This window comes from Falco peregrinus, chromosome 3 (assembly GCF_023634155.1).
Source record: "Falco peregrinus isolate bFalPer1 chromosome 3, bFalPer1.pri, whole genome shotgun sequence".
Taxonomy (NCBI): domain Eukaryota; kingdom Metazoa; phylum Chordata; class Aves; order Falconiformes; family Falconidae; genus Falco; species Falco peregrinus.
In genome coordinates this window covers 69,281,223-69,308,429 of record NC_073723.1, presented here as the reverse complement: position 1 = coordinate 69,308,429, position 27,207 = coordinate 69,281,223, and the positions used below count along the sequence as shown (strand labels likewise).

Below are 27,207 nucleotides of genomic sequence, written 5' to 3'. Positions count from 1 at the left end.
GAGGGATGCAGAGGTCTGCTGTGCATAGTGCACTGCTGCACCGTGTCAGCCAAGGTTTAAGTGGCAGAAATAGCAGGTGGAGTTCATCTATTTCACGGTAACTGAGAATAATCACTCCATTGTTCATGGGCTTCCTCCCTCCCCCTTTCCTTTCGTGTTGGAGCAGATGGCATAAAAGAGAAGTTGGTCTGAGAAACAGCATCTCTGCAGTGGTATAAGGATGGAGACTGGGCTTTAAGTACCATAGGCCCTGATTTAGCAAGGTACTTACGTACTTGTGCAGCTTAAGTACAAGCAGCCCCATTGACTTCAAAAGAATGACTCACAAGCTTAAATTTATGTACATGATCAAATACCTTGCTGAAATGAGGCCATGGAAAGCATCCATTTTTTAAAAAAAGCTAGGGTGAATTTAATTGAAGACACACATTTCCTTTCAACATCATTTTTTCCCCCTATTGTACTTCTTTTAATGACCACATAAAGTAACCAAACAATTCTGTAGAGTCTGTTTGTATATCCTTGGGAACCCATAAAGTATTTTCACAAATATAAAAGTGCAGATGGAGCCTAAGAAAGGGTGTGGAGTCTATAGGCTGTGTAAGATGAAACTGGACTCCTAATGTTGCTGGAGTCAGAAATGATAGCAACAGACCCTAAAGGCTGCCTGTCAATCTCAGATGCAGATGATACTTCTTCCAACTGGCCTTTGTGTCAGTTCCTTCAGCCATTTTAGTGACAACACAGCTCCCTAGAGGGCAGATCCTGTTGCTTTGCAGCCTGGATTTATACCCAGGGCACAGTGGTCTGTACGATCGCTGCTCAGAGTAGTTTTTTTTAATGTTAATACACTGCCCTATCCCAGCCCCACCCCCCCACACAAAAAGAGCTGGCCATTTTCTTCCTCATTTCAAATGTTCCAATTTATCAATGCAATAAGCATTAATTGTCTGAAAGATTCACTTTTGTTATGCATGCCGAAAGTACATATAAAAACCCTGCTAATAAAATTTGCAGATGACACTGTAATTGGTAGCATGATTAATAATGATGACACTGCAGTCATACAGAGCAGTTGCACAAGCTAGGCCTGTTCAATCAAAACATATTAGGTCTCCCACCTTTGCACAACACATGCAAGAAACTTCCAGAATGCAAGAACACAGTGAAGAACTGTGACACTGAAAATGACTTAGGGATTAGTGACCAGCTGTTTAATGTGAGCTTCCAGTGTGATGCTATAAGCAGAAAGGTCCCATGTCATCTTTAGATGTATAAGCAAGGAAGTAGCAAGCAACTGTAAAGATGTAATGTGACACTGGAGAAACTAATTCTAGAATATCTACTTCCTGTATTACTGCCTACATTTAAAAAAGTAAACAAACATCCACAAAATTATTACAAATAGAAATATAAGCTGGGGGGGAGACAACGACGGGGGACAGGATGGGATACAGGGCAGGGACCAAACCACTCTGTTTGGCTTATTACACTTGAGCTTGGGGCATGAGCAACTTTAACAGTGCATAAATGTGTGATTAAGGGACACCTTCACTTAGAGAAAACCTGTAACAAATTCCAAAGCAATGGCAACAAGTTGCAGTCCAATTCAAATGAGAAATAAAGCACAATTTCTTCAGCACTTTCAGATCAAACCTGAAAGTCTTTCTAGATGACAAAATTCAGTCAAATACAAGAAGCTCAGAACAGAGCAAACTGGAAAAAAACTATGCAGCTTGTTTTATGTAGAAGGTCAGACTAGCTGAGCTTAAGGCTTTTTCTGGTCTCAAACTCTACAAAAAGTACAGTTTAAGTCTGAAGAATGTCATTGTGAGGTCAGACATTTATTGTGTTTCCATGATGTCATGGAAATTTGTTCAGTCTGCAAATTAAAATATATTCTTCCTGGCTGTCAATACTGCAAAACCATTTTAGGTTCTGAAAGTCAAATTCGGTTCTTTTGTTGGAGGTATGATTGATTATCCGATCTAAAATCTGCCTTGAAAGTATATATCGGAGAAACATCATTCTCGTCAGATTATGTCCTCATAATGCCATTGTCTGCACAAATATAAGTAAATGCAGCATTTGGCTCTGTACTTTGAGCTTACTTCACAGTCATCATTCACCCCAGGAGAACTGGTTTTAAGAGTAGGGAGCAAGCAAAACTTAATTTTGGTTCCTGCAAGAGTATATTTGCCTACAAGGACGCCCTGCTGCTCAGTAAGAAATTGCAGTTTTCATGTAGCTAGATTTTCACAGTAGACCTACATACAAAGTTCAATGTGCTGTGTACTTCAGCAAGAGATAATGAAATGGAATACTGTTGAATGAAAGCACAACCTAGTGCATATATGCAGAGTAAAATGTATAAGATACCTTCTAGCACTTCTGCTTCACTCTATCCAAAGTCCCAGATAAGCTGTTTTGTAAAAGTATTCACTTAAAATGCAACCACTCAGAACAGATAAATTATTACTATTTTTTCAACTATAAACAATAATGTCTAAATATCAGACACAGTATTTTAATTTAGATGAGAAATCAGGGCTACTGATTAAGAATAATAGGAACTACCTGAATGGTATTGCTTCAAAAAGCTGATCTAGTACCCAAGAAGACAAAAATTTAAACACCAGGGAAAAGCCTTCTGAATGCCAATGAAATTCTGTCATATTGAGGAATTTTATAGAGCAATGCTAAATAAATTATCCCATGATCATGTACACAAAGGTTCTGTCTTAAGGAAAAAACACACCCACAAACCCACCTGAAAACAAACCTCATCTTATTACACAAAAATAAACCTTTTTCATTTAGTATAAATGGTGTTACGGAATTGTCTTTTTTTCCCCGCAGAGGGTTAACATGAAAAGAGGGAAAAATGGTAAAATATGAAACTTGTTCTTTGGCTTCATCTTTCACATTTCTGTATCATGCTACAGCAGAAACTAATGAACTTGTTCATCTTTGAAAGCCCTTTTGCATGCTTCTTCCTTCACCCTTAACTCTGATCCTTGCAGATCTTCCCTTATGTGTGTTCCAATTTTACTGGTATAATATGTGCACTTTTATTAGTTGTGTTCTGATGATTTCTACTGAGAGATACTTAAAGCTTATACAAGTCAAAAACTATTTTATCACTTCTGAAGAAAACTAATAGGGCAGAGTCACTGAATGATAAGAGAGAGAGACCACTGAATTTATTTAATAATCCATGTCCATTTCACAAAAATGGCCTGTGTAATCCTTTTAAAAATAATAACCTGTTCATTTCAGACCTTGCACAATGCTTCTCTTTGTCCCTTGTAAGTCTCTCAAATGTCTTATTTTAAAGGAATATATAGTACTCCCGGAAGACATTTTCCCATTTCTATTCTCTTCAACTCCTGTGAGCCCTTGTTCTGTGTGATAAGGCAATCTCCTTCGGGATCTGAGCTGTGTAGTTTCGCACCACGAGTGACAAGGACTCAACTTGAATAACTGCTGTGCGCAGGTTGTAATTATGTCAGCTGGAGTGTTGAACAAGGGGACTGATTAATGTGAGCCCCAGCCCAGGCACAGTCCCTATCAAAACCTTCGTGCAGGCCAGCAGTGGGGATGGGTTAAAGCAGAAAGACAAAACATGCTGTATCGTCCATGATAGATGAATTGCTCCAACAGTCTTCAGGCAGATGTTCCAGGACAGTATAATATACAATTACTCTGCCTTATCACCTTCCCAGGGACAATAAAGCTTCCTCCTTCTATAGCTCATGTGAGTGAAGGCAAAATTAGTTTTACTTTTACAACACTGACTCACTTATCATGTTGCCTTGATTGTGCTTTTACAGCTAAAGAAAACATATATTCCACTCTTAAACTAAAAAAAAAAAATCCCCACCGAAAAAACCCCTGCACTCCTCACCTTTTATATAAACCCAAATGATTCCTTTGAATCTATTTTGCGTCACAGTAATACAGTCCTTACAGGGCTAATTCAGTATGATATTCTAGGGAACACAACTAACTTTAGAGCAACTGGACCTATTCATAGGCTTAATGTTATATGTCCGTATACAAAGGTACATTACTGAATCAAGACAGAATGCATAAATGAAAAAATACATAGGTTTTGTTCAAAAGATGCCTACGTGAATAACATGCCCTTCGTGACTATTTTAACTAAGCAGTCATTCTAAAAATATCACAGTACTCTTGTAAAACAATTCTTTGAGAAGTCATTAATCCACATACCTTTTTAAAGGCCACAAAAGTTTACTGTATAACTATTATAAATAATCCAAGTATTTTCCAAAAAGTAAACATAAATTAAGTAAATAATAGAAATTTAGGAAGAAAGCTATATATAAGTATTTGTTTCCTTTTTGTTATCAAATATATACAAATCTTTCTTTTTTGCTGCTGGGATGGAAGTAGCCTGTACGTTCCAGGGCTATTTCCAAGAGTTTACAGAACAGCAGCTTACTAACATGAAGTGAATACCAAGAGAAGAATATAGCTTATAGTATCTTGATATCCTTTCTTTCTAAATATGGGATGGTTACAGATCAAGAGTCTGTGCTTTAAAGAAAAGCATCTAAATAGTTTCACTTGCATTCCAAGATGCATTGCTTCCAGTACAACCCTTTCTTCAGCTATATAAAAATGACACAATCTCAGGAAAAACAAAACAAGAGAAAATGCACCCAGAAATGCATTTACACACACACATATTTGAAGGTTAGGTTTAAAAACAAAGCCAGACTAAAATGGCCACAGCTGATCCCGATGACACTTAAGACTGCACATGTATTTGAAAAATTCTATTTATATGCATTTAGTTCTCGTGAAAGGTATTGGATTACTAGGCCTAGAAATGAGAGATGGGATTTTCTAAGGAGACTATGAGAATTAGGCACTGACATTGCACTTCAGTTGAATGCAAGCTCCCAGCTGTTCAAGCTTCTTTGAGGTTTTAGCCACTAAATAACATCACAGTCTTGGCAATAGTAAGGTTTCACCATAAGGGTACAGGCTTTCCTATACTCCTAAAGTGAAATGCAATCCTATGTTTACGATGCAAAAAATGGTTCCAAGCAAGCTGGTATGTTCTGCTGCACAGCATATTGACTTCAGAGGACATCATGACAGAATGACGTTATGCTACTTGCTGCATGGAGGAACAACAGAAAAATCCATCTTGGCCTCAGAAAAATTACAATCTAAGCACAGAAAGGGATATAATAAGCAGAAAAATAGTCAAATAGAGTAGCAATAGGCTTGGAAGACAGGATATCAGTAAAACAGGGTAGAAATAAGCTTCTGTCTCATTTAGGTGCACTGTTTGGCACAACAGTACTAGAAGGCAACCTAGTTTGTCCTCCACAACCATTCAAATTCTCAATACAATCAGTGGAGTGTCCCGGCTTCAGCTGGGACAGAGTTAATTTTCTTCTTAGTGGCTGGTGCAGCGCTGTGTTTTGGATTTGGTGTGAGAACAATATTGACAGCACATAAAACAGGATGTTTATACTTGTTGCTGGATGATGTTTATACTAAGTCAAGGACTTTTTGGGTTTTGGGCCCTGCCAGCGAGAGGGCTGGAGGGGCACGGGACATTGGGAGGGGGCACAGCCAGGACAGGTGACCCAAATTAGCCAAGGGATATTCCATACCATATGACATCATGCTGAGTATATAAGCTGGGGGAAGAAGAAGGAAGGGGGAAGACATCTGGCACAATGGCATTTGCCTTCCTGAGCAATTGTCACATGTGATAGAGCCCGGCTCTCCTGGGGATGGCTGAACACCTGCCTGCTGGTGGGGTAGTGAATGAATTCCTTGCTTTGCTTTGCTTGCATGTGCAGCTTTTGCTTTACCTATTAAACTGTTCTTATTTCAACCCTTGAGTTTTACATTCCTTTCCAATTCTCCTCCCCATCCCCCTGGCTGAAAGGGAGTGAGCAAATGGCTGCGTGGGGCCTGGTTGCTGGCTGCGGTTAAACCACACCACCATTAGACGTGATGGAGCTCTGCTTTCCTGGAGATGGCTGAACACCCACCTGCCGATGGGAAGTAGTGAATAATTTCCTTGTTTTGCTTTGCTCGTGCATGTGGCTTTTACTTTACTTATTAAACTGTCTTTATCTCAACCCACATGTTTTATCACTTTTACTCTTCTGATTCTCCCCCCTCCATCCCAACACAGGGCAGGTGAGTAAGCAGCTGTGTGGTGCTTGGTTGCTGGCTGGGGTTAAACCACGATATGGAGATAAGAAAGAACTAACGTACATCTCAAGATTTGCTTAAATTGTCTGCTTTATCTAAAGAAAGTGTAAGTAGCCAAGATGAAACATCAGGAGCTCTCATTTGCTCAGGAAAAGGAAAACTCGTGTCCCAAACTTTCTAGAAATTAAGGCACTGTTCTAGGAAGTAGAACTCCTGAGTTTTGGGCTACCCTTATTTTGAGAAGGGCTGAATCCTGTTCTCCTGTGTCCCAGGAAACTGTAAGAGGTGGCATTAAATATCTTGCACATATCCTTTCTTCTTGAAACCTTGCCAATGGACAATGAGGAACCATCAGGAGCCAAAAGCAGATCTAATGCCAATTTTCAGAATTGTTCTTCTGTTTTCAGTGATGTTCCCCATATAACTTTCCTAGAAAATCCAGACAGGGTCCCAAAACCCTGTCCTGTGCCCTTTTAGCTCAGAATTCTAAACAACAACTAGAATCAGGCTGCAGGCAGCACTGCCATTATTAATTGAATGAATCCTGACTTGCCAAATATTCAGGCCTCTAATGAATACCGCAAAATACAGGAATAAGATCCTGTTCACCTAAAAGGTGTACCAAAAAGTCTTGAGGCCAAAATACCCATCTCCCCAGCACAAGGAATTCTGAGCACAGCTCAGTAATTTCACTTAGTTGTGCAAGAACTTGCAGACTCAGTAGAGAGGGAACTGAAAAATAGAAACTCCTGAAGGAGTAGCTGCTTTTGTATTTAGACAGGGGTTTGGGGCATGATTTAGATCAGGATCCTCTCTGCAAAGCTGAGTGGAAACTAGAGGTATCTGGGTAGTTGATCCCACAACCTACTTGCCCAGTTTAACTTTTTTACTGTTCAGGATACAAAGTCTTGTGAAAGGTGTTGCAAATTCCCTGGCTTTCCATTTCTCTCCTAAGAAGCAAGTACTTCATGACAAGTGGAAAATCGTTGCTTCACTGAGGACATGGAGGTGATGTGATTAACATCAGGGGGGCCAGGACTTTATCCACTGTCTTTATTTTTGTTTCATAGTTTCGAACCCATAACAGTACACATTATCCCGACAGCGAGAGCTGACTTCCAACTGAGCTGTGGAGCAGACACACTTAGATGGAGAGGGACTTAGTTATAATCCTTCCTGTTACAATAGTCCTGCCATGCTACTGGTGAACTGAATCTAAAAATGGGCCATTCAGAGCAGGCAAAAAAAAAAATTAAAAAAAAAATTCTCCTGATATTATGTTGCACTGTTCTGAGGGAAAAGAAATACGAACATAAAGGAGGAAGCCATGAACAGATGCAGGTGGATAAGAACTCGGAACAAACAAATGCTGTATCTGCTTTTCAGAATACACTTCTGCAACCTAGAGCACTAAGAGAGCAAGTGTCACCCAATACCATATACTCATCTCTCACCTCTTGCACCACCACCAGGCAACAGACAGCAGTTCCCAAAACCTGCACTCAAAGGCCTTGATTGGGCTGATTTCCCTGATTTGATATTGCTATTTGATAGTAACCACCTGCTTTGCCCTTGCAAGGGCTCAGATTTAGGTCTTCCCTCTCTGGTCTGACACTGACTTGAACAAATCTGGTACAAATTCCTTTATCTTTGAAACCTTTCTTCTACTTGAAAGTATTTTTATTGCTCCTCAAAATGACTACATTTTAGCATGCAAAAATCAATCAGCTAAATACCGTATAAGATGACTGTGCTATAATTTATTAGTGCTGATCAAAATCTTAAAGGCTGTGTAATTAAAATTCAAATTAAAATGTGATGAAAGTCACATTTAGTCACCTAAATGACAAGGCTGAATTCCAAATAGGTACAGAGTGACTGGACCCCATGCGAGATGAGAATTCGTGGATGCTCAGTATCACTAAAAGCATGTAAAAAGAACTTAGTCTTTGTTCAAACTTTGCTTCTTTTCCTCACGTAAATACATCTATCTAGACCTATGCATTATGTCACAGTTCATTAGTAAATGTCCTAAAGAAAACAGAAGAAATGCCAAAGAAATCACTTGTGGAATAATCTCTCCATAATGGGAAGCTTCTTCCTATTCACTGACAAAGAAATGACTGCTCTCATATAAGGGGTAACAAATCAGTTCCAGAAAATCTCTTTTCTAAAGAAAAATATAGATAGCTGGGTGTGCTTTATCCTTAAAAATACCTTTCAAGTTTTAACTTTTAAAATGAACTGTCCTGACAACTTGCAACAAACAGTTAATTTGGGACCCAGAAACATTGATGCATGAGCACTGTACCAACTGAAGCATGGTTTTCTATGGGTTCTTGCCCTGTTCACTAAATCTCTCAACACAGTAGCAACAGCTCCCCAACGTGTCTTTCAAGATACTCCCATCAGGCAAGAAAAACTAGCTGTGCTGGGTGGTGGGGCTGGAACAATACACTGGATGGTTGTAAGAGAGAGGAATGCATTAAGAGCTTAATTTCGCCTGCCTGTTCCTCACTGATTATTTCCACACACACACACCCCCTCCTCTTCTCATCCACCTCTTTCAGGAAACATGTAGGAACTTAAATTATCTTAGCAACTACTACACGGTGTCAGTTTTGACCGAAACTGGCCAACAGCTTAAAAAGTTATTAAAGAGACTGACAGAAGATGGATGGATGGGCTGGTGTAAGTCTCAGAATAAGTTAGGAACATCAGGCTAAAAATCAATCCTCATCAACTGATTTATAAAAATTGCCTTTTTGAACTAAAGACACACCTACTTCCTGAAAAGAAAACAAATTACTAATAGGTTTTTGTATGTTAAAATACTCATAGAAGATATCTCCAAAAATTTGCCCTTGGAAATGGTTCTCTGCATTTTACTGAAAGCTTGTTAACAAAACAATGTATAAAGTACATATTTTTCTAATGAAAAGTCATCAAAACTTCATTCATTTTGATAATCACAGTACCTTCTACAACTGTATTAAGTACTGTTTGCCCTGTAGACTGTGCGTGTAAAATTTCAACAGAAATGTTTTGAGGAAGTTCAGCATGGGAAGACATTCCACATGGGATTTCTAGCAGAACAAATTATGTCCTCGACTACAGTTGTTAGAGAGAAACCATAATTATCTTCAACAGGGATTAAAGGAGAGTGCACTGAAGTTACAAATATAAAGCTATAAATACTATATTTTAAGGGGTACCAGTAATATCACAATGAATTACTTACTAGGATTATGTTCAGACAGTTTATGATGTCACTAGAACCACTCGATGTATTTATAGGATTAAAACAGAAATAATTTTACAGTATTCTGAACTGCAGAGTTTCTAGTTGTGTGTTTTTTAAATGATAACATCACTTAAAATATAAAATGATAGCAATGCTGGAGAACATCAGTGTTCCTTTAAAGCATTATTTTAAAATACGCATATATTCTAGGAATCATGGCAAGCTGGGCATTTTGCCTAAGCAGAAGGAAAACCAAACCAAAACAGGACTAGAGGTCAGCTGGCCTGAGGCACAGAGCAACGTGCAGCTGTGCTACCAACCCTGGGAGCACCAGGGAGATCTGGGCAGTCTTTAAGAGTCAAAAATCGCTTTGGAACCCCCTCTTCACTTCAGGAAGAATAATCAATTTGTTCTCAGGCTATGAACAGCAGCAGCTATTTCCTATCCCTCTCAGTTCCCACTATCTCCCTGTTTCAGTTCATTTACAGAAGGAGGTAGAAAATATTGAGGAATGTCTTCACTTCAGTCCCCCAGCTCATGGGTAGGAGGAAAGTCCCCCAGCTTATGGGTAGGAGGAAGGAGAACAGCATTGCACCAGCTTGTTTCACCTGGCACACTAAGCCCCAGCACGTATAACCTGTGAGGGGAAGATGAGGAGTGCTGTACAGACCTCATCTTTTATCTGAGGATGGAAAACAAGAAACAGTAGCTTTGACTCAAGGCATCCAAGAATGCAGAACAACCTTTTTCATACATATTTTGGACACTGTTTTTTTCCTTTATTTTTTCCATTATTAAAATAATGTATTTAAAAATACAGCATAAAATTCAGGTACATGTAATATGCAACAGCTTAAAGATAAAAGCTAAAAAACCCTAATATAGTAAACAAATTTAATGCTATTACCACCGCTTTTAACATTTTTAATAGATAGAAAGAAAACTGGAAACAGCTCTTGAGATTTTTTTTTTTAAAAAAGTCGTTTAAAAAAAAAAAGATAAAGAGAAAAAAAGAACACTGACAACACCAGTGCTGCACTCCATCACTTGCAATAACAAAACTAAGGGCTTTATGTGCTGGCTTTTACAAAGCAAGTCCCTAAGAAGTCTCAGCAATATCTACATCTGCTATTCAAACCTAAACAGGCCTAGCAAAACCACAAACACCATCCCAATCAGGGACAATATAGTTGTAACAAGCAACTTAAATTACTTGGACAGCAGGCTCCTTCTAGACTGTCTCTTTGTTAAGGAAATCTCAAGTGAAATACATCCCTAATCCATGACTTCAGAGAATGAAGTACAGTATCATACAACAGAGTCTGCAAAATGGTTTTAGGGAAGGCAAGCTGTTGCATACCAAATGGCCTGTCTTCCCTACACCACATTTTCCTGTGGGGAACACTGTCTTCATGCAGCAGCTCAGGAAAGAAAAAAGGTGACTGATAGTATGGAGAGCTGCAAGGCACATGAAATCTTTGGACAAGCTCTCCTTGTTCCTACCACAGCTTCTACTGGCCAAGCTTAAGCAGCAGCTTGGACCCCATGGGTCCCAGGAACTGAGCTCCCAAATCTCTGATGCCTCTGCCTCCAGAGCAGATTGTCTAGTGTGCTGGAGGTCTTGGAGATGGGCTTTAAGCCTGTAGGGGTTCCCCACCACACTGGTGAGGAGAGTAGCCAGGAGCACGAGCCTCCTAAACCCCAGGTGCTGACTCGTCCCAGAGCCTCATTCATTGTATTGTGGCCCCTGGAAAACACCTTCCAGCCACACCGCAAAGGTGCAGGCCTGGTGGATCAAACCCACAGCTTCCACTTTTGAGGCAGGGACCCTCATTGTGGAGGCAGAGGCTTTAGTACCTCTGTTCCCAAAATGCCCCAATGTACCGCTCCAGGGGAATTTGGGCAGAAGCTGTCACACAAAGACAACTTTGTTGGAATGTGCAAGCGATGTTATTTAGCTTCAATAAACCAGGAGCCATATTTATCTGGAAAATTGCTCACCAATTCTAATGCATTAGAAGTATCTCAGTAGCAAGCTGTTCTCAAACAGAAAAGTTTTTTCTTTCTTTCCTTCCTTTACCTGCTATTCAGCAATTCTTTTCTTTTTCTTATTTTCATCAGTTGTAAAGGGAGAAAACCTTTTCCCTTTTTGTCCTTTGCACTAGGCGACACCTCTTTCTAGAACTTCTTCTGAACTGAATTTGTTTTCTGTCACTTCCCAACATTTTAACCTATTTTCTATGTCACATAGGAAGGAGAAATAGGGAAGATTGTCACAAAGACAGCATTATTACATAAACTTTCTTACATGGTAGTAGCCATATTGCCTGGAGAATAAACCACACGTAATACAGCAGGCTATTGTCCATTAATCTCATCCTGAAGGCCTGCACACCACCAAAATATTTTCAGACTGCTATCAGCCAGGTAGTTAGCAATAATAATAATTGCTTGTAGATTTGACCAGCCCCAAAGATAGCTTTGGCTCTTTTATGATGACTGGAATAGGGATTAAAGAGTGGTAAAAGAAACAAACATTTATTTTTTATTCTGTGTTAACAGGTAAGAGCAAAGAAAACATATATAGTCACTTTAGCCTTTTCTTAAACTACTTTTTACCTAAGATGGTCATATGAATCAAGCAATTATGCCAATGACTATTTTTAGATCAAACTATTCCAACAAATGAAAAATTATTTGTAGACATAAAAGATCTTCATTGTACATTTTTATCAGAAGCACTGTAAGAACAGGAAATTGCAAGTCTTTTTTGTTACTAAAAGCTATGTTTAGACCATAGCCTTGCCATTCATCTTAAGGTTAATACTAAGATTTTATTTACTATCAAAATACAACCTACTTAAGATTATTTTAGTTTGAAATATATGCTGGTGTTCCAGATTTATAAACGTTAATTTATTATATATTAAAAATAAATATAGGTATATTTACTATAACATTTATGCTCCTTAAGAAAGAGGAATAGATAAGACTGTGTTGATTGCATGTGATAGGAAAAAAGAAGTGTGAGGACAGGAAGAAGATAAAATGTCATAAGACAATTAAGACATTAGTTACATTAATCTGTCCACTGCATGAATTGGTCTTATTCATATTTCCTAAACACCAGATATTCAGGTTTTGCATTAAGTGTGTTGGACTCGAATCCAAAAAAAGAGCACCGGTACAGCAGGAGAGAGGCTGCATAAGAAGAAAAGTTTAGGGACAAAGCCCAGACTGAACAGCGAGCAGAAGACACTAACTACTGCAAGAAATCAGGAACCCGAAAATGTTTTTGTAGAACTTAAATCAAAGTGTGAACAAACTGACGGAGTGCTAAGCTAGAGTCCCAACAGGCTGCAACAAAGAGAAACTGTCAGAAGTTAAAACTATATAGATATTTTTACATTGATATCAAGATGACTGCATGTTTCAGTAACATTAAACTCAGTGGTTACCCCTGAAAAATTTAGCATGACATTTAGGCTTAAATACATCATTTAAAAGTTGTCGTTCAAAGGATTCAATCCAAAATGAGGCTAGAAGAGTATAATCAATGCTTGCAATTGCAGCACCGGCTTGAAGATACTTGGGTAGATCCTTAAAGTCCCAAGTCCAGTGTTCAGTATTAGCATTAGAATAACAGATTCTATTATTAGAAAATTAGAATAATTCATTGAATTAAAAAGACAACTTTTCATTCCTCTACTTAGAGTGACCACAAGAAAAAAAAAGTGGAAACCAACAATAAATAAATAAATAGAAATAAGGAAGAAAAAACAAAACAAATAAATGCTTGAGTTACCAACATTCATGGAATTATTGATGGATTTCCATATAATAAGGAGTAAGTATTATCCATTAAAATAAATAAAAATCCATAGTACCCTTCTATGAAGTACAGTGCATTTACTATGCTATTAGTTAAGAATATGGAAAAGATTTTACAAAGTGATGATACTATTGCATACTGTGCAAAAGCCTCTTAACAGGGCAATCTCCTTGTGGACCCTAGTCATTAAGTTTACATACACCAATATGTTTGTTTGTGCACGTACTTATGTGTCTCTTTTTAAGAAACAATCATGTTTTCTAATAAGCATACGTTCTCTTAAGTAGTCCATGCAGTGACTTGGCATCTGACAGGAAGGACAGAGAGAACTATGAGAGAGGGAGATAAGTTCTGTATGCTGCTGCCACCACAATTCTCAAAAATTGCAGAGACTGGATTTCTGTCAGTGCAGAGAGAATAAACATCTCCCAGCAAGGGCCATATCACTGTGTGCTCTCTGGTTCTACAAGTTTCTGAATGTTAGGAACTACCTGTGGAGTCAAGTCTCTTGGTTGATGTGACAGCTGATCCATATCTTGCACTATCTCATTGCATATTTTTAAGATGAGTTTACCATATGAACTATTTGCTATAACAGGTGAAATAATAATAAGTTTTATTAAGCAACAGAAACAACATAAAGAGAATAATACTAACCCTTTTGTATGCCATGTATTCACTGGAACGATTAAAGTGTTTCAGATTATTTTTCTTTTATAGACTAAAATACTACAGCATAATTTATTCCAGATTAATAGAAATATTAGCGAATATTTTGTCTGAATGTTTATTAAAAACTAAGAGCTGAATAATATTCTGAGGAGTTTGCATCTGGGAACTATGCCCATGCACTGACAAAATATCTCTCCAAACTTCTATCTTCATTTGTTTATAATTCTGCTAGCACAAGACACTGGATATCCTCAGCTCCTGCTGCTGGTCACAACAGAAGCTCAAGTGCTTCCTGAAAGCCCAGTTTGCTTTATCACATGCATACATTATTGTACTTAGCAATTTCTTATTAGTACAAAGTATATGCACTTTCTTTAGTAATTCTGCCTTTGTGATATATATAAAGAAGTGGTTTTCCATAGTGCAGTGGTGCTTGTCTCTTGGAGTCCCCATCAGCCTAATGTTCCATACAGTTGTATAACCTAGTTATTTCCTATACAAGCATATTAAATTTCACTGGTTACCAAGAGCGTATGAATGTCAACATTTTAATGATAAATACACTGTTTTATCATTTTATGTAGAAGTTGCCTTAACAGGCTTTCAGTTTTGCTGTGAATAAGTACATATTGTTACCTCAGCATTTAAAGTAGTCCCTAGTTATTCTTGATATAGGGAATAGTGCACAGCTGATGCAATCATACCAAGACAACTAAAGGTTATTAAATTCACCAAAATAAACAGAGAGAAAACACTTACTTTGCACATTCTTATGACTTAGGTGCAAATCCTGGAGCGTATTATAAACTGGTCTTTACAACCTATGAACAGATACTATAAGTCAGAGGGAAATAGGAACTCCCTAGGGATGCTGTCCAAAAAAAGAAAAGTAGCCCCTGTGGAGTCACTCCCCCTAAGTCATGCTGCTGCTGCTGCTGAAAATATGCAATGAATCCTTCTGCAGTTGGAATTTCAGATGCCATAATCCCTTACAGAATGTTGTCTAATTATTTTATTATGCATAATAAATGTAAAATATTTATTTTAGTTTACATAATTATATTAAAAATGTATGCCATTTATTCTCAGTCTTTTAAGACATCCTTCACAAGTCATATACTTTATAGAAAGGTGCATTTAAGGAATTAATGCTGTTTTACTGGCCTGGCTGTTTGTTTTATACAACTTCTAAACCCTCTTATCTACAGCTGTGGAACATCACCAATCCCCTGGGATGCTGCCCTCCATTCCCTCCTTCCCCTCACCACCATGAGTACTCTATGGAAAATGAACCACACAGTGGAATCACAAAGAAATTAATTTTGTTTAATTAAAGCACAGGGATGGCACAAAGTACATTAGCATTACACCTGTCCCACACCCTCACAGTCAAAATTGTAGCAATACTGTTTCTGTATCACAAAACTATGCCAGTGCTCATTCTGAGCCCTGAACTCCAACAAATTTGACTTTGTGAGAAAAATGGGGCTCTGCCTTTCACCCCCACACCACAAAACAATGTAATACAGACCCATACCCCTCACATACACCATGAACATAAATTATCACTTGCCTGAGAAGCTGTGATACTTACATGGCCAGTCAGTACGAATGGGAGTTAACTTAAAGCCTAACATACAACTAAAATGAGATTCCTAATACTTTACTTTAGACACATGCACAAAACCAGTTCAGTTTTTGAAATGCTGTATATCTGCATCTTTCATTGACATCATCAGGCACGGGAGTTTAGCACTTCTGAAATCAGGTTAAATTCAGGTGCCTAAATATGTTGCAGGTTTAGAAAATCTGGCCGCAGACTATACAACCAACAGATTTCGGAATCAGTTGAAGTTCACGGATATTGTTCAGTTTCAGGATATTATACAGCTCTTCACTATTTAAATGCAAACAGTATTGTTGTCAGTATAACTGTAGGACTGTGTAATCTGAAAAGTTCAGCCACATAACACGTCTTTTTTCTATGACTAAAAAATTACTGCATATGTAATAGTGGTATAGGGCCCTATGAGACCAATTCCCTATTATAAAATTAAGTTGAACATTAATTCAGAGTGAATGAATATTTTTGTATGACAAAGCACACTGACTTAAGAACAGAGACATGCTGTGTGATTTGAAAAAGTAAATCCAAAGGAAAATTGTGCATATTTTTATCTAAATATGGCAAACCTAAATTGAAACCACAAATATAAGAAAAATATAACCAAAACATTTATCAAGCATGTTTTTATATTTACAAATATATGTTATCTTTTTCTTCCTTCAAAAAGAATTAATTTTAAAAAACAGACTGAAAATATAATTTCTGTTTATAATTGTTAGTAGAAGTCACATACTGCTACACAGAAAAGCAGATGTTAATTTCTTTGTTATGAATATACAAAAGATTTAGACAAAAATATCAAGTGGTCACAGTACAAAAAGTAGAGATGAAAGGTAACATTTTTGCAAGAATGTTTAGGTATGATCATAAACATAGATAACAAAAGCAACTTGGTAAAATAAAATTAGCAAAATCTCCCATTTTCCTTTTGGGACTATGCGTACTATTGGGAATATACAATTTGTGAGCTAAAAATGCTAGATTAGTTTATTATTCACTTCAGAAAGCCACATCCATTTATGCCTTTTCCTAAGTAAGAAAATGATTTCTCATGTTGTGGGTTATATAGGGAATAAATTCCCTTTTCTCTTCTATGCAGCCAAAATAAATCTTTTTCCTGTAGTACCTTACAGACTATTTCACTTCAGTTTTTGCTGCTAAGCAAAAAAACCACCCGAACAACCAACCAAAAACCCACCACCACCAAAAAACCCCAGCCACCAAACAAACACTCCAAACACCCACTCCACCCCCCCAGAAAAAAAAACCAAACCAAAGACAAACCCCACAAACCCTAAGATTTTTAGATGCATGTCCAGTCACAGGTGATCCAGATTTGCCTAACAGTTCCTAAACTCAGGTTAGTTTATTTTAATAGCCTTTCTTCCTTTACTCCTAGCCAGGGTTAGCTAGCCTTTCACTCACTAGACTGGCAAGAGCTTTTGCAGGATGATTGTTCACAATTTCCTCCCAAGGAATTGAAAAGCTTGAAATCAGAAATCTCTAAGAACCCTGTGAGCACTGATGAGCTGAACAGGAATAATTAAATTACCTTGTATTTAGACACTCTTTTAATTCAAGTGTCTCAAACTACTTTATAAAATAGAGAGATCACTTCACCTATCAATGAAAGGAGATTTTGTGGTAGCACTAACAATACTCTTCTCCAATCCGTACACAAAATGAGAAATATTCACCTTGCTGAAACTACAAGGGTCATTAAAGAGTCTGCAGTTGCCAAGCAACACTAAACAGCAACATCCAAAACAGTCCAGATGAACTTAAGAGTGCTGGGACTGAGTTGAAAGCATCACGATGAGAACTCATCCACTAGACATGGCAGCAAATTTTATTAAAATCTGCTGACCTACTGGTATCTTGATTTTATGTTTTCTGTAGGCGATGCTCGCAAAAGTACACACTGTCTGCTGAACTGGTGCACAGGACACTATTAACAGAGTTGCTAATATATTTCCACAAAAAGAGGTAGCACTGGGTGAGTTGACAAGGAGGCAACATGATTCCCTTAAAATTATATTTTAAAACAAAAAAAAAAAAAAAAAAGAGAAAAAAAAAGGTGAGAGGGGTGGATAAAGAGCAAAAAAAATACTTGCCAACAAGTCTGGCTAATATCCCAGGACTATGGAAACTGGCAAGCACAAATAGGACTGCTGGGCTAATAAATACAACAACCCCTCTACTAACTCCTCTGCAGCTACAGAGTGCCTCGCTGCCTCTATGAACTTGCAGCAGCAGCAACAGTGCTCTGATTCCTGCATCCCTGCCAGATGGTTTTCAGCTGAGCTCAGAACAAATTTCCTGCAGAATCAAAGCTTCATCAGCTGGTATCTGTAGAGATCAGCCTCCAAAGATTAGGTCAAAATTGGCCTGTAAGGGATGGAAACTAACATTCCATTACCATGAAACATTTATTTTTCAATAATATAGAGGCAGGGAATGCTCAAAAATTTCTTGTTAATCCTGATAAAATTAAAGTTATGCTTGCTTCTTCTCTAATAACCTCCAATACAATAAATTACCAGCAAAAAAAATGGCATTTCTATCCCATACAGAAAACTGTCCATCCAAAGAAAAATGATCTCCCATCTTTTCACTAAACAGAGCATTAAAGTTACACATTTTGTCATACTGAGTGAGGGAATTACATCCACTCATCGCATGTGTGTAACAGGCCCCAAACTGCAAACTAATTCACATCTACAGTGTTCCCCCTCCCTAGGGTCTTCAGGCCAGGAACTCAAACCCACTGTAACCCACCTCTCACTACTTAGTTCTTTAATAAGAATATTCCTTCCAATTGGGATAGTTCATTACAGTGGATGCCCACAAGATTAAGCCTCCTCAAACATGTAGCATCAAACATAGCACACTATTGCTTGTATGCTCTCACTTGACTCAACACAGGCCTTTTAAAACAACCACTCTGCAAACACAAACCCATCTTTCTTTCTTAGGTGACTTACTGAAGCTGACAGAAACATTTAAGAAAAGAATAGAAAAAGAAAAGAAAAGAGGAAGAAAAGAGGGAAAAAAAAAAAAAAAGAAAAGAAGTGAAGCAGGGGGACCCTTAAGGTAGCAGCACAGAAATGGAAGCCCCCACCCCACTGAGGTTATCAAATTCAGTTCTCTGCAGTTCTAGACATTGATTTAATGGGTGCTCAATACAGAAGAGTTCACACATTTGCTCCACATACACAAAGCAATGCAACAATTTTTTTTTGTACAGATACTGCACGATCACTGCAGAAGCCTTCTGTACAGAAGCTTTCTGTAAAGCAGCTCATAAATAGCATGAAACCAGGTATTTTGAGAGCAGCTAGGCTTTGTTTTATAATCTTGTTTTAGGAAACTACATTAAAACTTATACTAAAAGAACATTACAGTTGTATGCTCAGCATTAAAAGAAAATATAAAACACTATAGTGGTATAATCAAATGTTTAACTTTCTCTTGCATGCATGCATCACAGCACATGCATCTAATTACATAATCATATGCCATTTATCAAATATAATACTGATTTTTAAAAAACATTTTGCACATCAACTCTTGAAAATTGCTCATTAATAACTTCTGTGAATTCCTTTATAGTACATACAGAGTAGCCACCTCACTGCAAGGTATTAAAAGTATTCAAGAGTGTAGAAGCATGTTTAAGAAGAGCAAAGAACCATTTAAGAAGCATTATGAGATCATTTAATAAGTAGTCTATAATGAACCAAAGACACATGGGGTGAGCACCAGAAGTAATCTCAACTATCCATGCATGAGATTTTTGAGAATTTAATCTATAGCCCTAAAAGGATGGGTTTTAGTGGTGCAACATGGGAGGCCTTGCCACGCAACAAACCCTACAGCCAACTCTCATCCAAACACCCTGGCTGGCAAGGAGAAGGAAAACTGGAGCAGAAAAACAAGACTCTGCAGCACCGTAACTAGCTCCAGTTGCTTCCCCCTCTAATAAGTGTCTGGTGAGTATTTAGGCTGCTAAGCCTTTTAGGAGACTTTTCCTTTCTTGGTGAAATGGTTGCAAGTCAACCGAGAAAAATTTCAAAACTGCAACTGATTTGAAAAGGCAATGCAGATAAGCAGCCTCACCATGGAGAGTTCTAACAGACACCAGAGCAGCTGTGAAACAAACACTCAACATAAGCACTGCAGTGTTACGACCAAAAGGTTTCCCATCATTTGTTTTTCTTTATAAAGTAATATCTAAATACTGAAGACTAAGTTTTTAAATTTAGCTCCTAATTTAATATGCAATTACTGCTTCCCTGATGGTGTTTTAATGGCAATATATTTTTACTGGTGACTTTAAATGAACCTCATCTGATCACCTTAACCCTTCTCTCATCATGCTTTAGTTAATGACTCATTACCTGTAGTCACACCAGGGACATCTGTAAGGCTTTTCTCCAGTATGGACACGCTTATGTCGTGTCAGATGTGATTGTGTTGTGGAAGCGAAGTTACACTCATCACATTTGAATGGCTTCTCTCCTAGAAGGTGACAAAGGAAGACAGGCATTATTGGTTTTCATCATCAGAAAGGGAAGACAAGTCTAGATTTCTGGCATCTCCCTTGAGACAGATTTTAGTCCAGTACATCTAACAACCACAAATACAAAATAACTTTCCAAATACAATGTATTAACTGAAAAATACTATTACTATGACAAATACACATCTATTAGTAGTCAGCTGATTTCCCACGTGTTGTTACACAGCAGCAAAAAGGAGGTGAAAGAAATACACTGAAATGGCAATCATGTTACTGGTCCTTATTTCATAAAAATATCATCAGGTGACAGGTATTCCTCTCACCCTATACCTTCTGTTGAAGCTTGAACCCTGAAAGCAACACTGTTAAGAGTCAGAAGGTGAAAAATCAGTCTGAAGCTTGTATTTAGTGCTTCTCAGAAAGGATCATCTCCAGGAAGAAACTTTGTTTTTGTCTCTGGTTCTGGATTTTTCATCTTATCCGTGAAACAACACACATAAACCAGAACTGAGAATATGAACCAGAACTCAGTGCTCCATTCCCCCTCTCTTGCCTGCTACCCTTCTGCCTTTGTAAATCTTTTCTGAACAGTGGGCCAATTTCAGCAGAAGAACTTGAAAGTTTAATGGAAAAAAACCCCCACAAACCACCAAAACTAGAGTAGGGCAACAATTTTTTCAGAAGACTAACATTCAGTCTCTGCTGAACATGCAACTGCAGTGAAAATTTCTAAAGATGAAGAGGAAAAAAAAATCTCTAGCTTATAAGTTATTATGTGAAAAGAGTACTTGTCCTTCCAGTGGAGGGGTCACAGAATCACAGAAAGGTCAGGGCTGGAATGGACCTCTGGAGATCACCTAGTCCAACCCCCTGCTAAAGCAGGTTCACCCAGAGCAGCTCGCACAGGATCATGTCCAGGCAGGTTATGAGTGTCTCCAGAGAAGGAACCATTCAAAGGGCCCACCCCACACCAAAACAAAAACCCTTGACAGGTACACATACTGCGATGCCTAGCTAAGACACTGGCATTCCATTTTTCCAACTGTTCACTGCAGAAATATTCTGTGTGGCTTACCATGTAACTACCATGCATGTAATTACCATTTAGGGAGGAAACAGGTTTCTTTTTGTATGCAGAAGACAAAAGGCAGCTCCTAACTGAGGTGATCTTGACTGCGTTGTGCAAGCCTTCAGAAGTATTTATCCTAAAGACTACATAAGGAATGAACATCCCTAACTTAAGAAGTTTGCATAAAACTGCCAGGGATGGACACCTACTTTGTAGACTGTTCAGAGGTCTAGAATAGGCAGTTTCAAAATTGAACCCTAAGCCTCTTAGCAGGTACAATTTGCAGTTTTTCAGACTGACAGGAGACACATCACCAGCAGAAGACACATCACTAGCAAAGGACCATGTCTCCAAGCTGGATTTTTCAAGCCTGCTTAATGCATGAAACACTCAAAAGACCTCCAAAGAGACTTCACTAGAAATCTCAGAAGAGAGAGAAATCTGCATTTTTCACTCTTGGAGACTGTTGGGGTTTTTTTCCTCCCAAAGTAAAAAGAAACGCAAGGTCCTTGGGCCTGAAAAGGCTGTAACACTGTTCAGAAAGACAACGGAGCAGCTTCTGAAAGCTCCATAAAGAGTTGGAATAATGGCTTTTAGCAGCTGCTGGAGAGAATACCCGCCACTATTTTTCATTTATTGTTTCATGGGACAAGGAAAGGTGAAGGGGCAGGACACAATGCAGAAGCCTCTATGCTGGACAAATTGAGACTGCTAGAAAGTATGTCTTTCCTGCCTCAAATGGGGTTTTCTTGTCAGGCACTGACTCTCTGCTCTGGAGAAGCTGATTCTTCCGGCAGCTTGAATGGTACTGGCTGCTGCTTCAATTAAACTCTCTAGGAGGCCATAGACTCCCTAGCAACGTAACCTGTTCTTGAACTGAAGGTTTCCCGTGCCTGATTTATTTTATCTTCTAGTATTAAAGAAGATAGCAACGTTTTCAAGCCTAAGTAGTAAAGCCACAGGTATTTTAGATAACATACATACTTATTTTAACTGCTTTCATTTAAAATGCATTAGAACCTTGCTAACTTGCGCCCTTGTAAAAAAGGCAGATCCGAACTGAAAGGAGATTTTTAGTTTGCCATTCAGGGGAGGATGGATCAGGTAAAGGTCTGCTGCTGTGCTGCGGCAGGGCCAGCGGGGCTGACAGACGAGTGAGGGCCAGTGGAAGCCAGGAGGGCTTGCAAATTCCATCATGACCAGAAGAAAATTGATAAACATTGTCCACTGCTCCAAGAAGTTTCTCTTTAGGAAATCCTTGTGGCTAACTGCTCCTGTCAAGTGGACTATGTGTAAATCTCACTTGACAGTAAATACATTACAGCAGCACCACACAACAAAAGCCAACTAAACTGGGAGGAAAAAAGACTGCCTAGCATGGCCTGTAATTCTTAGCAGCTGCACATGGGCAGAAGTGTTTATTTTTATGGAAAAGGAACCAGGTTGATAAGTACAGTTGAAAAAATCTAAAAGAAGACTAGACATTTATTTGAGTTGGGGGGTGTTGAAGAGTATATTAGCTGTAGCAGCAGTACTTTTATGTATTTGTTTATTTATTTAAGATTTCCACAGACCTATTCATTTAAGTATTTTTGTCTTCCTTATCTTTGGGCCAGAATGCTCTTTATCAGCCTTTGTGTCCCAGTCTTCCTTCCCCCTGTGCCGCTCCCAACCATTTCAGGCAATAAACTTAATTTTGTTTTTATATGGGCTGCCATTAAATATTCCAGGACGATTCACCCTCACCCCCAGTCAAGGATCTAATTAAACCAAGAATAAAGTAACACAAATCAAAAAAGCAATGCTGACAGTTTTTTTAAAACACTAGGTAATAACTATAAAATAGTGTATCCAAAAATGTGTGAGTAAGGACAAAGTCGGTGTATTTAAAGATTAATAAAGGTAACCCACAGCAGCCCCCCCACCCCCACCCCTTACCATCACAGAAGACTTGACTGTGCCTTATAACTTTTTAAATAACAAACTGCACGAAAAAGGACAGCTGTCCCCAAATGACCCCATGGTTAACAAGCTCTGTGGAGGGGAGAAAAGTAAGGACCCCCCGTCTTTGGTGGTTTTTATTTTGTTTTTAACACAGGCACTTTCAAAAAGCTATGTTTCCAAACCACAGGATCACAAAAGAAAAAATGGCTTTGCTTTTTTGACAATACTGCATCTGCAAGCAACTTCTGAAGTGCATCAGTTAAGTCACCTAATTTTAGCTCCAACAATCAAAGTTTGGGAAAGCAACTGATAAAATGGTCAGATCATGGGGAGCACCAGTCTGTACAAAAGCAGTTATTAAGCCTGCTGCTAACCAGTTAGCCTTGTCAGCTCTACCCATTCTGCTTTTCCTAAACCATCATGACAAAGGCTTTCTCTTTCTCTTGCCTCTCCAAATTCTGCACTGACTTCTTTTAGCATCTATCTTAGCTTGCCTCACTCCCAAAATACAGCTTTTTCTCTTTCCTTCTTCCTCTTTTCTCTGATTTTCTCTCTTTTGAATTCTCGGTCTTTGATGATGAGATTTTTAGGACACAGAGCATACCTTAGTGCAATCATGAATTTCTTTGTGCAATTATATACTTAATGTGTACTTTTTAAAGGAAAAATTAAATGACACAATAACAAAAAGTGTAAGTCTGGTAGTAGATGTTGATTTGTGAAGTGAATTTTTTGTTTATAATCATGACTGTCCAGATTATTTCTATCTATAGACTATATACGGCATTTATATGTGTGTGCTACTGAGGATCCAGCTTTCACATACGTGAAGAAAAAATAAAATCAAATGGTGCCTTCGATTTTGAAGTCTTGAGCAACTAATCAGAATCTTAGTAAGATGCAAGAAAACTTAGATCATTCGTCTCAACAGGAAACTATTGCTTTTAGTCCTATTTGTCTGTCACATGGTATGTTGAGCAGCACAGAAAGAATCTTATGACCTAAAGAATGAGTAGACCACAAAATACAGCCATCTGCTTACATGTTACAAGATTTTTTTTCTTATTTCCAACTATTTCTAGTGTTAAGGCTGTTCCCCGGAGAAGCACTTACAGTCTTGCTAACAAAGCCTGAAGTATATTAAAGTAAATTCTGTTTGCTTTCAGTCTGGCCAACTTTTTTGCATATAAGGCATATAAAACTAAGTACATCCTTGATCCCTTGCTTTCTTATGAGAAACCCTGTAGATGCCAGAGGATCGCTCTTCCATAGCAAAAAATGATTAACATTTATATGCTCAGAAATGGGAGGAACACTGTTCCAGTAGACAATTTCTTTTAGGTAGAGAGAAAGTTTTAAGATACCCAGGTTTTTGCTGTCATTTCTGGCCAAACATTTGCTATAATCAAGTTCCACACTCTGCTGCAAATGTTGGCATAAACGGAAAAGGAAAAACAACACAGATCCTCCCCAAATTTCACCTCTCTTCCTGAAAAGAGCAGTAAGTCTTCTTACTGTGCTACATTTTCTGTGGTATTCAACATCATAATTTTTTTAAGCTGTGGTGGGGAAGTTGGAGGGAAGAGGCTACATTATACATTAAATTCAATGCCGAGTAATGTAACTACATATTAAAGTCAAAGAGCAGTTCACATGAGAAATAGAAACACAAAGTGAGTCACTCATCTGGATAAAAACACATATATTATTAAATTTTCTTTCTTTATTACATTGACCTATAAATGTCTTGAGAAGCGCACGACTGAAATGAGTGAGCAGAAGCAATCATACAAACAGTGATCTGTACCATATAAGCCACCATCTTCAAAAATTCATGAAAATACCTGAACAAAGACAGTCTTAAGCAGTTCCATAGGCTCAGGGTGACTGTCATAGAACTGCTGTGCACAGTAGGTGTACTGACCCTCTAATGCTCTACTACTGTAATGCACTTCTATAATCCCCAGGAAGACTCCACCACAACCAACATAGGAGAAGCAAATATAGACTGCCATTGTGTAGAAGATGAGGATGGGGCTTTTGCAGTTTGCAGAAGTACAAGGCAACATTAAAAAAAGAATCTCATGCCAGACAACACAGGCTGTGACTGATCAGCACTGTTGGATTGAACCAGCTACTACAGCACAAAATGGAAGTTTACTGGGAAAAATGTAGAAGGGAAAACTAGAGTGATATCAAAAAGCAGACAAACAAAGGAGGAGAGCAGAACAATAACAACAAGAACATAAAAAAAAGACATTTTAAAATGAAGAACTAAGTGTTTTCATGTTTTCAAATCAAGCCAGAAATAATTACCCTAGCTTGTTTTTTCTCTCTTATGCAATTTCCTAGTTGAGCACGATGAAGGCAAAATATTTAAATTATGTGATATGTTTATTTTATGTGTGTGTACATGTTTTTGGTGGCTGATTTAGGGGTTGTTTACTCTTTTTTTATTATAAAATTCAGATAATTGCACAAATTCTTTGTGGAATTCAACTAATGCTAAATTCAGCCAACACTAAAATTTGCAACATTATTTATCTTCCTAACTTCAGGCAGATTTTCTCACTGGGACAAAATATGAATAAAAAAAATATGTTTCAGCGTGACTCAAAAGATGAAAATTTTCCTCCCTAGTCATGTTGCAGCACCAGAACTACAGCATATACATTCCTGCAGCAACGCAAGCTGTCCCTTATTTACCACGCAGCACCAGCTGATACTGCAAGTGGTCTAAGTTTCTTAAGACAGTTTATGCTTACAGCCTAGGCAGCCACAAATGCTGATTGTAAAGAATTTGACAGAGATGTAAGTATTCTTTACACTGTGATAAAATATTGGTCAAACTCTGGGCCACTCTTAAAGTTTCCATTGACTCAATTCACAAAATAGAAGATCAGGCCAACACCTGTATTTACGTAGCCAGTGAAAGACTTGCAAAATTTCATACATTGATTCTTGTAGAATAGGACTGGAAGAAGATGCATTCAGATAATTAAAAAATGCCAGAACATTTTACCAGGATAAAATCAGCCGAAGACTTAGAATATTCTGTGTTCAAAGTGTACACTTCTCACAGGACCAGATCAGTCATTAAAGACATGACGTGTTTAACATAGAACAAAAATGTCAACTGGTGAAACACCAGTGATCCCTTGATAGGTCAAATTATTTTTTTCTACTTCACAGTTCTACTTTACAGTTGAGAAAGCCTGTATCAAGGAAATCTGTATGGAGATGCATCATGTTTGCAAATAAATTGAGTATAAACATTTTTCATGTCTTAAAACTAATGGCTTTTTCTTTCAGTCTAATGTTCTTGTACTTGTTTTCATTTAAAAATCAAAAACATGCTTTCCAGGGATAACATCCTATTTACCAAACTAGTCCCTACAGTTTGCTTCACGAGCTACCAAGAGCAGATCATGCCAGCCTTTTTCATACTGAGCTATACTTTATGTTCCCTGTAATATTTCCAAGGAAAGTGCATCTTTCACAAGGTAAAGGTATTTGTATATAAACCCAGGTTCATCTAAAAAGAGAGTAACAAAGGAAGAAATACCAGAATCAAGAACATTAAAAGGCTAAGTGGCTGGTCCTACAGCCAGTCCTCTCACGTCAAATATCTATCAGCAGCTGAACATTTCTCTTGGGTGTCAGGACACCTCAGGCCTTGAGGCTGGGACGAGAAGAGGCTTGTTAAGCCGGTTAAGACTCCTCAACTACATGTAAGGATTTGCTCATTTGGCCTTGAATCAAGGGTCTGTGACAGGTGATAGAAGTAAATCTTGGATTGGAAGATGTTCTATGTCAGCCCCCTAGACAGCTTGTATTACAGTAGGGAATTATTTAAGCCATTTAGACTATTTTTGATACCCATCCCTTATCAAACCTGATTGTAATTTGCTTTGGCATTCTGCTCTGGGAAAATTGTCCCAGCTGAGGACACAGAAGAAAAAATACAGGTACAAAGAGGAGTGCATGCAGCTAAGGACTGAAAAAAAGTTGTGCAACGGATGAAAATAGAAGGGAACCCATGAAAGTGCAACAGTGCAGGCAAAGGTGGATTATGTCATTCTCCTGG

At 38.2% G+C, this 27,207-nt stretch overlaps 1 protein-coding gene across 1 annotated transcript in view; it reads right to left on the bottom strand.

Moving 5' to 3' along the window:
- Positions 1-27,207, bottom strand: part of ZNF407 (zinc finger protein 407) — a 344,407-nt gene that overhangs the window by 109,842 nt on the left and 207,358 nt on the right. The window contains exon 7 of the mRNA XM_055798527.1: positions 19,986-20,106. Within this exon, the coding sequence (XP_055654502.1) occupies positions 19,986-20,106 (121 nt within the window). The remainder of the gene's footprint in view (positions 1-19,985; positions 20,107-27,207) is intronic.